Source organism: Bos indicus x Bos taurus, chromosome 22 (genome assembly GCF_003369695.1).
Source record: "Bos indicus x Bos taurus breed Angus x Brahman F1 hybrid chromosome 22, Bos_hybrid_MaternalHap_v2.0, whole genome shotgun sequence".
Classification (NCBI taxonomy): Eukaryota; Metazoa; Chordata; class Mammalia; order Artiodactyla; family Bovidae; genus Bos; species Bos indicus x Bos taurus.
Window position 1 is genome coordinate 38,829,822 of NC_040097.1, and position 12,853 is coordinate 38,842,674.

Consider the following 12,853-nt stretch of genomic DNA (forward strand, 5'->3'; position numbering starts at 1 on the left):
CTGAGCTATCAGGGAAGCCCTAGTAACTTGGAAGTGTGGTTCTTAAATGAAGGATTTGTTAGGATTTTGTTTTAATGCTTTTTAACATTCTGCTACTGCTAAAAATGCAATTCTAAAGACTAAGCCAAAACACACCTCAAAATATTTATGCCATATAACATTAATTACCAAGAGAAGAATCTAAAATATACACACTAAAAGTACAACCATGTGAAAAATCCAAGCAGGTGGGAGGTAATAAGTAAAAACAAAAACTGTGCTTGACTAGTGGTGACTTCAAGAATAAAATACCTTATTTCCTCTATTAGCTTTTTTAATGAAGCAAATGCTTTTTGTTTGTTTTGCCTGAATTAATCATCACTTGATGAAAGTCTGTAAAGAAACATTTTATATCCACAAAGCGACAGATTAACAAATGTGGACAAACATCCCAGCAACATGACTATTTTTCAAGATAAACGTTTTAACATTAAGAGGCTAGGCACAGAAGTTGGAGTCAAGAGTTGGCTGAACCCTTCAGAATGTTATTTGACTTAGTTTTTCAATAACCAACCTCAAGATGAGCCTTTCCTTTCAAATGATAGACTAGAAATGAATTTGAGGTCTTCAAAGAATGGGGCATCAGGCTGGGATCCTGATGACAGAGATCTCTGGTTGGAAGCCATCACTGTGAAACATGGTGCTTTCCCTGCCTGTGAAGCACCTGTCAGTTTTTACAGGATGGAATCACTGTACTTTGGAGTCAAAGTCACTTGACTTTGTCTCAACCACTGAGGATGAAGAAGCAAGGGCATAATGAGGTTCCTGGCAGAATGCAGCCTTGTGTTTTGGAATAAACACTCCCACAAATTATTCCCATATCAAAGTTACCAAGCAGCTAATCGATGTGAAAGTTTTCTAGCAAACAAAACACATGTATATCTAGAAAACTTTTTACATAAAAAACATGTACATCTCACATAGCACAGTCATTTTTTAAAAAGAAGACATTAATAGAGTGAAATAGAAAAAGAACCAATGAGAGGGAAGGCTGATTTAGCAGATACCAGTTTATTCGACATAGTGCATGATCCAAAGCATGGGATACTCCACAGACAACAGGATTTCCTACTTCCCTATTACAAAATACTGGATACCTTGAATATAGTTGATTCAAGGCTCCTGCTCCTTTTCTCCTACATCTAGAATTAAACAAGTTTCTCTGTGTGGCACACAGTTCACATTCACCAAAGGCTTTGGGGAGAGGGGGAAAATAGGGCTTACAGCTGCCCCCCAAACCAAAGGCACTTAATGTTAAAAGATAAAGCACAGTAGAGTCACCCCACAGACATTCTTGCGTGTTCCGATGGCTGAACTTGAGTGTGCCATCGCTGGCCCAAGTGGGATTCGTCATAACAATGTAAAGACACTGATTTCCTTGAAAAAGCAAAGTGCAGTATGAATATAAAGACTCATCCCCACCACCCCACCCCATTCTTTTCTGAAAATAATACATAAGAGAAAAACTATTTTACATGATTAGTATCACCCAAGGTTCACACATGGGGAAAATATAGCTAAAAAATCATCTGTCATAAATTCTCACTATGAAATCACAATAGAATCTGATATATCCAGAGGATCTGCAAGTCGACAGTGAGCCTCAGACATCACGCTGTGCATCCCCTCACTGGACAGATGAACTCACTGAGGCCCAGGAAGGTCAAGAGTGGGACCCTGGGGTCTATCCAAATGGGCAGACCCTAGGTAGAACACAGGCCTCCTGAAGCCTAGCTCAGGATGCCCACCACCTCCTTCCTCTTTAAAACACTCTCAAAAGTAAAACATGAAACACATCACACAATAAAGCGCACATGCTGATGCAGCTCAGCGATTTGGTCTTGCCATATGGTTCCTTTGGCCACTGGGCAGGTATGTAACCCACCTTGGGGTGGGAATTCTTCACAGCAGGTTGTTCAGCCTTCTGAGGGAAGCCGCGTGCAGAGTAGACACAACTTCTCGGGTTCGGGAAGGCTCTTTTTGGCTCTTAGCCTGTGGTGGGCAGGTGGTCAGCTGCACAACGGAATCCCAGATTCGAAGCAGAGCTGTCGGGTGTGTTCTGGCTTCGAGCAGCACAGCGATACCTGTAGCAATAGGACTTTGCAGAGAGAACCAGACAGGTGAGTGCTCTTGGACTCTCGATTGAGGGCTCTCAACTGTCAGATTCATGTGGTAACCAAGTACCAGCTATGGAGAGTTATGCCAACTTGTAAACAGTGCCTCCCCTATAGGCACCCACCCCATGCACATGGAATATGTAGGTTTCAAAAAAGGTACCACATTTAGAGCTCATCAATGTCCTTTACATTATAAACTTGACACAAATATAATACAAAGATGTTGCTGTCAACATTACTTAGAATAGTCAAAAACCATGAAACAAGTACTGGTTACTTAAGTTGTGGCACATCCAGAAGTTGGACTAGTAAGTAGCCACTCAAAGGCATGTTTGCATGGAACACTTAATGACACAGGAACGTCTCAGGATACAATGTTACATGAAAAAGTTAGGATACGAAACCTTATATGTAGTGTGATCTCAATCTAGATCATCATGTATGCCAAAGAAGAACAGACTGAAAGATTCAAAATGCACCAGAATCTGAATGGTGTCTGTGTGAGTCACTCAGTCGTGTCTGACTCTGTGAGACTCTGTGGACTGTAGCCTGCCAGGCTTCTCTGTCCATGGGATTCTCTAGGCAAGAATACTGGAGTGGGTTATCATTTCCTTCTTCAGGGGTTCTTCTCAACCCAGGAATTGAACCGGGGTCTCCTGCCTTGCAGGCAGGTTCTTTATTGACTGAGCAATGAGGGAAGCCCTCAGGCAGTGGAGTTTTAAATTTCTGATAATAAGTATTACTGTTATAATTTGAAAAGTTATCTTTACATTTAGAATAATATTTGCCATGAAACCAAGTAATAAAGCTAAATGGCAATTGAGACAATATTAAGAACAACATTAAGATACTACTTAATATACAGCAAGTTGGCAAAAATTAAATTGCAAACCCAGGCCAATCAAGAGTAGGAAACGCTGTGAAAAACACTTTTTTCTTAATACATTGCTTTTGGTGTTTAAATCACAATAACTCATAAAGCTATATATTTTTGTGTGGGGGATTTGTTTTGTATTGTTTTATAAGTGCAGACTATTATATATATATATATATATATATATATATACATATACATATATATACACATACACACACACACACACACAAACACATACAGACATCAAGTTCTCCAAGCACAGTTCAAGGTACCTTCATCACATATCTTTAATTCACATTTGATTATAATAGCACAGAGGAACTAAATGAGTTACCCTAGATGACACATTTGTTCAAAGAAGTAGAATTCAAACCCAGATCTAACTGTGGTGTACTTGCTTCCCTAGCAAGATGGAAATGTATCACATCTCATGCTTCTTTCCCACCCCTGATAAATTCTCCTGCATGTGCACACATACTCACAAATAAGAAAGCCTAATATATTCCTGGCCACCTATTAGATATTCAGTGAATAACCACAAAATGAGTTGATTTAAACACTTCAAAAGCTTCCATCTTCCAAAAATAACCATGCAAGGAACTCTTAGGTCCGAAGATTATGCTTTAATCCAAAATAACAGAGAATAAAAATAAACTAGGTACCCAATGTTTGAAAAGCATCAACTCCGAGTGAACCCTGTGAAATTAAAGTCCCTGCTGCTGGTTAAAGAAACTGAGCAAAGAATCATTTAGTGTATACTCTGGAACTCATGAAGGAGAGATAATTTGTGGAGGGGAAAATAGGTCAGCATGACAGAAGTGGTTCCCCCTCCTTAATTCTTGTTATTCTCATTTCTCTAACAAAAGTTGAATGTTTCTAATCTTCATAAAAATTATCTCTAAAAGCTGACAAAGAAATTGGAGCACTTCTCTGGAGCACTTCTACCATAGAAAGAAAGAAAAAAAAAAAGACATGCTTTTCTTTTATAGATAGTGAAACAATAGCAACCAATTTTCTCATTTTCCCCACCACCAGCGAGGAATATAACACTATTATCAATATTCAGGCAGGCAGAAGGACAATGAATAAAAAGTATGCTTGAAATAATGAAAAAATTGATGGCATCTGTTACGACCTGTGACTGAGATGCAATGGAGGCTCCAAATTGACTAGAGGTGACCATGCAGGAAGACACAGCAGAAGCTCTGGTATATGCAGGGCTTACTCTTTGGGCTGCTGTGAAGTAAAAGCTTTGGGATTTCTAGAATCAAGATCCTATGGATAATGCAGGGCCCCATGCTACCACTGTCTGTGGTGGATTCCATACTGAAGCAAGAATGCAGTTCAGGGGGAGGCAGTCATGTTCCAAAACTGTACCACACATAACAAAAAAAAACCAGTCAAGTCTCTCCTGAGCCTTCAGCACACACTGTCTGGCTGGAGCTCACAAGCTTGTTGAGGAAACAATGATTACACATCAAAAAGACAAAACAGGCTGGGGTTAAAAGAATCTGGGGCTATTACTAACTCAGGGGAAAAAATGGTCGCTTGTGGATGTCTATGTTTTTAGGAATGATTTTTGGAAGGCAGAACTCGGTCAGAGTGGGACTTATCTGAGGTCTTCTGACCTGGGCTTCCCAAGTGGCTCAGTGATAAAGGACCTGTCTGCCAATGCAGGAGAGGCAGGTTCGATCCCTGAGTCAGGAAGATCCCTTGGAGAAGGAAATGGCAATTCACTCCAGTATTCTTGCCTTATAAATCCCATGGACAGAGGAGCCTGGCAGGCTATAGTCCATGGGTTGCAAAAGAGTTGGACACGACTTAGTGACTAAATAATAACAACTTCTGACTTGAGGATATAGAAGAATACCTGGAGAACTCATTTAAATATCTGTTTCCAGGTCACAAACACAGAGATTCCAATTCAGTAAGACTGGTCTGGGGTCCAGGAATCTGCATTTCTAACCAGCCTGTAGGTGCTGTTCATGCTATCAGCCCATGAGCTACAGATTAAGTAGCACTGATTTATAGGACTTAGAAAGGAGGAAAGAAGGTATGTTAAGTGGAGAAAACAATGATGTCAGAGGCATGAAAATGGAAAAACTCAGGTAAGTGAAGAGAACAGCAAAGCCATAGGCTGATGGCATCAGAGCACAGTTTATTTATTCATTAAATATTTGACAGTTTACCACATGCTAGATGCTATTATAGGCAAGAGGGATACAATGCAAAACAAGACAGTTCAGTTCAGTTCAGTCGCTCAGTTGTGTCTGACTCTTTAAAACCTCATGGACTACAGGACGCCAGGCTTCCCTGTTCATCGCCAACTCCTGGAGTTTACTTAAACTCATGTCTATCAAGTTGGTGATGCCATACAACCATCTCATCCCCTGTTGTCCCCTTCCCCTCCTGCCTTCAATCTTTCCCAGCATCAGGGTCTTTTCAAATGAGTTAGCTCTTTGCATCAGGTGGCCAAAGTATTGGAGTTTCAGCTTTAACATCAGTCCTTCCAATGAACACTCAGGACTGATCTCTTTTAGGATGGACTGGTTGGATCTCCTTGCAGTCCAAGGGACTCTCAAGAGTTTTCTCCAACACCACAGTTCAAAAGCATCAATTCTTCGGTACTCATTCTAGTCCAACTCTCACATCTGTACATGACTACTGGAAAAACCATAGCCTTGACTAGACAGACATTTGTAGGCAAAGTAATGTCTCTGCTTTTTAATATGCTGTCTAGGTTGGTCAAAACTTTCCTTCCAAGGAGTAAGCGTCTTTTAATCTCATGGCTGCAGTCACCATCTGCGGTAATTTTGGAGCCCCCAAAAAAGTTTGCCACTGTTTCCCCATCTATCTGCCATGAAGTGATGGGACCAGATTCCACAATCTTAGTTTTCTGAATGTTGAGGTTAGGCCAACTTTTTCACTTTCCTCTTTCACTTTCATCAAGAGGCTCTTTAGTTCTTCTTCACTTTCTGCCATAAGGATGGTATCATCTGCATATCTGAGGTTATTGATATTTCTCCCAGCAATCTTGATTACAGCTTGTGCTTCATCCAGCCCAGCGTTTCTCACAATGTACTCTGCATATATGTTAGATAAGCACAGTGACAATAAACAGCCTTGAAGTATCCCTTTTCCTATTTGGAACCAGTCTGTTGTTCCATGTCCAGTTCTAACTGTTGCTTCCTGACCTGCATACTGGTTTCTCAAGAGGCAGGTCAGGTGGTCTGGTATTCCCATCTCTCTTAGAATTTTCCACAGTTGATTGTGATCCACATAGTCAAAGGCTTTGGCATAGTCAATAAAGCAGAAATAGATGTTTTCTGGAACTCTCCTGCTTTTTTGATGATCCAGCAGATGTTGGCAATTTGATCTCTGGTTCCTCTGCTTTTTCTAAATCCAGCTTGGACATATGGAAGTTCACGGTTCATGTACTGTTCAAGCCTGGCTTGGAGAATTTTGAGCATTACTTTACTAGCACGGGAGATGAGTGCAATTGTGTGGTAGTTTGAGCATTCTTTGGCACTGCCTTTCTTAGGGACTGGAATGAAAACTGACCTTTTCTAGTCCTGTGGCCATGCTGAGTTTTCCAGATTTGCTGGCATATTGAGGGCAACACTTTCACAGCATCATCTTCCAGGATTTGAAATAGCTGAACTGGAATTCCATCACCTCCACTAGCTTTGTTCATAGTGATGCTCCCTAAGGCCTACTTGACTTCACATTCCAGGATGTCTGGCTCTAGGTGAATGATCATACCATTATGGTTATCTGGGTCATGAAGATCTTTTTTGTATAGTTCTTCTGTGTATTCTTGCCACCTCTTCTTAATATCTTCTGCTTCTGTTAGGTCCCTACCATTTCTGTCCTTTATTGAGCCCATCTCTGCATGAAATGTTCCCCTAGTATCTCTACTTTTCTTGAAGAGATCTGTAGTCTTTCCCGTTCTATTGTTTTCCTCTATTTCTTTGCACTGATCACTGAGGAAGGCTTTCTTCTCTCTCCTTGCTATTCTTTGGAACTCGGCATTCAGATGCTTATATCTTTCCTTTTCTCCTTTGCTTTGGCTTCTCTTCTTTTCACAGCTATTTGTAAGGCCTCTTCAGACAACCATTTTGCTTTTTTGCATTTCTTTTTCTTGGGGATGGTCTTGCTCCCTGTCTCCTGTACAATGTCATGAATCTCTGTCCATTGTTCTTCAGGCACTCTGTCTATCAGATCTAGTCCCTTGAATCTATTTCTCACTTCCACTGTATAATTGTTAGGGATATGATTTAGGTCATACCTGAATGGTCTAGTGGTTTTCCCTACTTTCTTCAATTTAAGTCTGAATTTGGCAATAAGGAGTTCATGATCTGAGCCACGAAGTCTCAGCCAAGTCAGCTGCCGGTCTTCTTTTTGCTGACTGTAGAGAGCTTCTCCATCTTTGGCTGCAAAGATTATAATCAATTTGATTTTGGTATTGATCATCTGGTGATGTCCATGTGTTGAGTCTTCTCTTGTGTTGTTGGAAGAGGGTGTTTGCTATGACCAGTGCATTCTCTTGGCAGAACTCTGTTAGCCTTTGCCCTGCTTCATTCTGTACTCCAAGGCCAAATTTGCCTGTTACTCCAGGTAGGTCTTCCTACTTTTGCATTCCAGTCCCCTATAATGAAAAGGACATCTTCAGCTTCTTCAGCATTACTGGTCGGGGCACTGACTTGGATTACCATTAATACTGAATGGTTGTCCTTTTAAACAAACAGAGATCATTCTGTCGTTTTTGAGACTCCATCCAAGTATTGCATTTCAGACTCTTTTGTTTACTATGAGGGCTATACCATTTCTTCTAAGGTATTCTTGCCCACAGTAGTAGATATAATGGTCATCTGAGTTAAATTCACCCATTCCAGTCCATTTTAGTTTGCTGATTCCTAAAATGTTGACGTTCACTCTTGCCATCTCCTGTTTGATCATTTCCAATTTGCCTTGATTCATGGACCTAGCATTCCAGGTTCCTATGCAATATTGCTCTTCATAGCATCAGACCTTGCTTCCATCATGAGTCACATCCACAACTGGGTGTTGTTTTTGCTTTGGCTCCATCCCTTCATTCTTTCTGGAGTTATTTCTTCATTCATCTCCAGTAGCATATTGGGCACCTCCTGACCTGGGGAGTTTATCTTTCTGTGTCCTATCTTTTTGCCTTTTCATACTGTTCATGGGGTTCTCAAGGCAGGAATACTGAAGTGGTTTGCCATTTCCTTCTACAGTAGACCACATTTTGTCAGCACTCTCCATCATGACCCATCCATCTTGGGTGGCCCTACACGGCATGGCCCATAGTTTCACTGAGTTAGACAAGGCTGTGGTCCATGTGATTAGATTGGTTAGTTTTCTGTAACTGTGGTTTTCAGTCTGTCTGCCCTCTGATGGAGAAGGATAGAGGCTTATTATGGAAACTTCCTGATGGGATAGACTGACTGAGGGGGATACTGGGCCTTGTTCTGATGGGCGGGGCCATGTTCAGTAAATCTTTACTCCAATTTTCTGTTGATAATGTACCTGTTATCATGAAGCTGACTTATATTCAGTTCAGTTCAGTTCAGTCGCTCAGTCGTGTCCGACTCTGCGACCCCATGAATCGCAGCACACTAGGCCTCCCTGTCCATCACCAACTCCCGGAGTTCACTCAGACTCATGTCCATCGAGTCAGGGATGCCATCCAGCCATCTCATCCTCTGTCATCCCCTTCTCCTCCTGCCCCCAATCCCTCCCAGCATCAGAGTCTTTTCCAATGAGTCAACTCTTCGCATGAGGTGGCCAAAGTCCTGGAGTTTCAGCTTTAGCATCATTCCTTCCAAAGAAATCCCAGGGCTGATCTCCTTCAAAATGGACTGGTTGGATCTCCTTGCAGTCCAAGGGACTCTCAAGAGTCTCCTCCAACACCACAGTTCAAAAGCATCAATTCTTTGGCACTCAACCTTCTTCACAGTCCAACTCTCACATCCATACATGACCACAGGAAAAACCAAAGCCTTGACTAGAAAGACCTTTGTTGGCAAAGTAATGTCTCTGCTTTTGAATATGCTGTCTAGGTTGGTCATAACTTTCCTTCCAAAGAGTAAGCGTCTTTTAATTTCATGGTTGCAGTCACCATCTGCAGTGATTTTGGAGTCCAAAAAAATAAAGTCTGACACTGTTTCCCCATCTATTTCCCATGAAGTGATGGGACCGGATGCCATGATCTTCGTTTTCTGAATGTTGAGCTTTAAGCCAACTTTTTCACTCTCCATTTTCACTTATATTCAACAGAGAGTAAATAGTCAGACAATAAATAAATCGATAAATTCAAGAGTGTTTCTGGCAGCAGTCAGCTTGGAAGAAAGTTAAATAGGGAGAGAGGACTAGGCATGACTGGGTGCTTCTTAGATAAGGTGGCCTGAGAAGGTCCCTCTGAGGAGGCACGATGGGAGCTGAGCCACCTAGAGATTTACAGAATGAGAATGTCAATGACTGGTACAGAGAGGAAAAATGATAAAAAGCAGGAAGCACGGGTGGATAAATAGGATGGAGTTACTTTAAAGGCAGTCTTCTAACCAGAAAGAGGTTGGGCTTGACACAGATGAGAACTGTGACATTTTGCTGATTTACCCGCTCAAAAAGGCAAAATTCAAGACTCATTAGCTATTTAACCTTAGGCAAAGCTTTTCTAAATCTTCTCCATTGATAAAATGGGTCTGCTGCTGCTGCTGCAAGTCGCTTCAGTCGTGTCCCACTCTGTGCGACCCCACAGACAGAAGCCCACCAGGCCCCCCCGTCCCTGGGATTCTCCAGGCAAGAACACTGGAGTGGGTTGCCATTTCCTTCTCCAATGCATGAAAGGGAAAAGTGAAAGTGAAGTCGCTCAGTCGTGCCCGACTCTTAGTGACCCCATGTACTGCAGCCTACCAGGCTCCTCTGTCCATGGGATTTTCTAGGCAAGAGTACTGGAGTGGGTTGCCATTGCCTTCTCCAAAATGGGTCTACTAATGGGATAATGTCAAAATGCTTCATCTTATCTTTACATGAAAAAGTTAAGTGGTAGACGTGGAGATTATTTTAACTGTTACTTTATAATGAACCCAATGCTGTTAATTAAAGGAACTCACTTTGCCTGTCTTATCTGACTTCTTTGGGTTAACCCACTTCCTAACTAAAACAAAAGCGCTCATTAGCTTTCCTGTAGGCCTTAGATATCTTATGTTGTAAAGATGATAATTCTCTTGCCAGCATCTGCATTTGCTGGGCTTCCCTGGTAGCTCAAATGGTAAAGAATCTGCCTGCAATGCAAGAGACTCGGATTCAACTCCTGGGTCGGGAAGACCCCCTGGAGAAGGGAATGGAAATGCACTCCAGTATTCTTGCTTGGAAAATTCCATGAACAGAGGAACTGGCAGGCCACACTCCATGGGGTCACAAGGAGTCGGACTAAGCGACTTCTACTTTACTTTTTGGGCTCCTCCAGTGACTCAGCAGTAAAGAAGCCGCCTGCAATGCAGGAGGCACAGGAGACATGGGTTAAATCCCTGGGTTGGGAAGATGCCCTGGAGAAGGGCATGGCAATCCACACCAGTATTCTTGCTTGGAGAATCCCTTGGACCAAGGAACCTGGTGGGCTACAATCCATAGGGTTCCAAAGAATTGGACATGACTGCAGCATGTAGCATGCATGCATTTGCTACATAAATAGGAAAATCATTTGCTATATAAATGGGAAAGGTGAGGCACTATCTCTGGTGACAAGCATTAGGGTTAGGGTTAGGTCTTTGTTGAATGGCACAGTTCTATATGTAACTTATTTCTCAGATTATATGACAAATTATTTTAAAATTAGGTGTTCATATGCCACAAAATACAGGCTGTAGCAACTGTAACAAAGTGCGCCTGCCTGGAACACTGTGGTCAGAAAAGACACTTATGATGTATAAGAGATTTTGCTTATAGCCATACTTGAAGACCCTGGTACATACAGCATAATTCCATTTGGGGAAGAAAAATTAAAACTGCACCAAAAAGTTGAGTAGAATACTATCAATATATTCTTTAGAAAGCAAGGTAAATTATTTTTTCATTTTTATGTTTATTATTTATTTTCTAGTTTTTATGGAAAGAAAACGTTTTGCTTACATAACAACAAAAGTTTAAAATAAGTGATAAAAAGAGCTACTCTTTCACTGGATCACAGCAATACCTAAACTCTTCCATTTACCTAAATGATAACGAACTAAACCCTAAAAAGCAAGTCTCACTACAAGTTACTGTTGAAAAGGTCAGGACGATCACATGAGACAACAGTCAATTCACATTATCATTGCATTTTAAATGTACTTATTCACTCAGCAAACACTTATTAATATAAGTACTTCATTTTAAATTCCAATAATGGACAACTAATGAAATACATAATTAAAGAGGAAAATGGCCTGATTTCATATGTCCTCATTGCTCTTTCTTTTTTTCCAACTCTACTTTTAGCACCAAAAATGGTTATTAATGATGTTAGGACTTTGAGTGGCTAAAATATAGGTCATTTTATTAATTAAGAACAGAGGTAGTGGTGAGGACCTGTTTTAGCCCCATTTCATCAAAATAGCTAATTACTGTGTGGAATTGATCTGGATAGCTGCACTCAGCACGTGAGCCTGGATTCAAGAACAATCCATTTAAGATAATGGCTTAATAGCTTTGGGGCACTGGAGTCAAGTGGGATGGCAATATGGCTTTCATGAGAGGAAGAGGTTTAGGTATAAAGAATAGTTTTGAGGTATCTGTAGCTCATTAGGAACAAAATGATTATAGAAAAATGACACAGTAGAACCCAGGTCTCTCAATTTCCCATCCACTGCCCTTGTCAATACACTTGATCAACTCCTTTTGCTAGTAATCTTGGTGTAAAATGGTGGGGTTGTGGGAGCAACAAGTAAGAATTTCCTCAATGTTGTGGGTTGGGCTAAAGATCTCACGGAAATTAATCTAACAACTTCAAAAACAACTAATATTTCTTGAGTACTTACTATGTGAACTGTTCTAAAATCTTCACATGTATTAAGTGACTTAATCCTTCTAATAACCCTGCTGCTGCTGCTGCTGCTGCTGCTGCTAAGGCGCTTCAGTCGTGTCCAACTCTGTGCGATTCCATAGATGGAAGCCAACCAGGCTCCCCCATCCCTGGGATTCTCCAGGCAAGAGTACTGGAGTGGGCTGCCATTTTCTTCTCCAATGCATGAAAGTGAAAAGTGAAAGTGAAGTCGCTCAGCCGTGTCCGACTCTTAGCGACCCCATGGACTGCAGCCTACCAGGCTCTGCCACCCACGGGATTTTCCAGGCAAGAGTACTGGAGTGGGTTGCCATTGCCTTCTCCCTAATAACCCTGAGGTAGGTATTATTATACATGCATCATATATACAAGGAAAAAATGAGGCACAAGTATGGCAATGGTGTTCCTAAGATCACATGGCTTATAATCATGAATCTAGGATTATACCTTTTTCAGTCCCATTCTAGAATCTGTGCTCTTAACACCATGTTGACTCACAGTTGTTCTTTCTGTGCTCTCTTATCCTTACTGAAGCCATACTTTGGACGGACTCTCAAAAAATCAGAAATAATCATCAGTGACTTACTTTAGTCATGCAGACTGCCCCTGATAATGATCAAAAATAAGTCACCTTCTAATTAAGGTTATTTTTTTGCAAAATGAATTAACCATTCTTCTTTTTATTGATTTTCTTTCTTTTACTGATTTTCACCTTTGCCATAAGAATTATTTCCAGGATTCTGCCTATCTAGTTAGTAG

At 41.1% G+C, this 12,853-nt stretch overlaps 1 protein-coding gene across 2 annotated transcripts in view; it reads right to left on the reverse strand.

Annotated features, from left to right (window-relative positions):
- Positions 1-1,031: 1,031 nt before the first annotated feature.
- SUMF1 (sulfatase modifying factor 1) overlaps positions 1,032-12,853 on the reverse strand; it is a 95,110-nt gene continuing 83,288 nt past the window's right edge. For both annotated transcript variants that reach the window (XM_027522785.1, XM_027522786.1), the window contains one exon: positions 1,032-2,137. In XM_027522785.1, the coding sequence (XP_027378586.1) occupies positions 2,027-2,137 (111 nt within the window). In that variant the 3' untranslated portion in view covers positions 1,032-2,026. The remainder of the gene's footprint in view (positions 2,138-12,853) is intronic.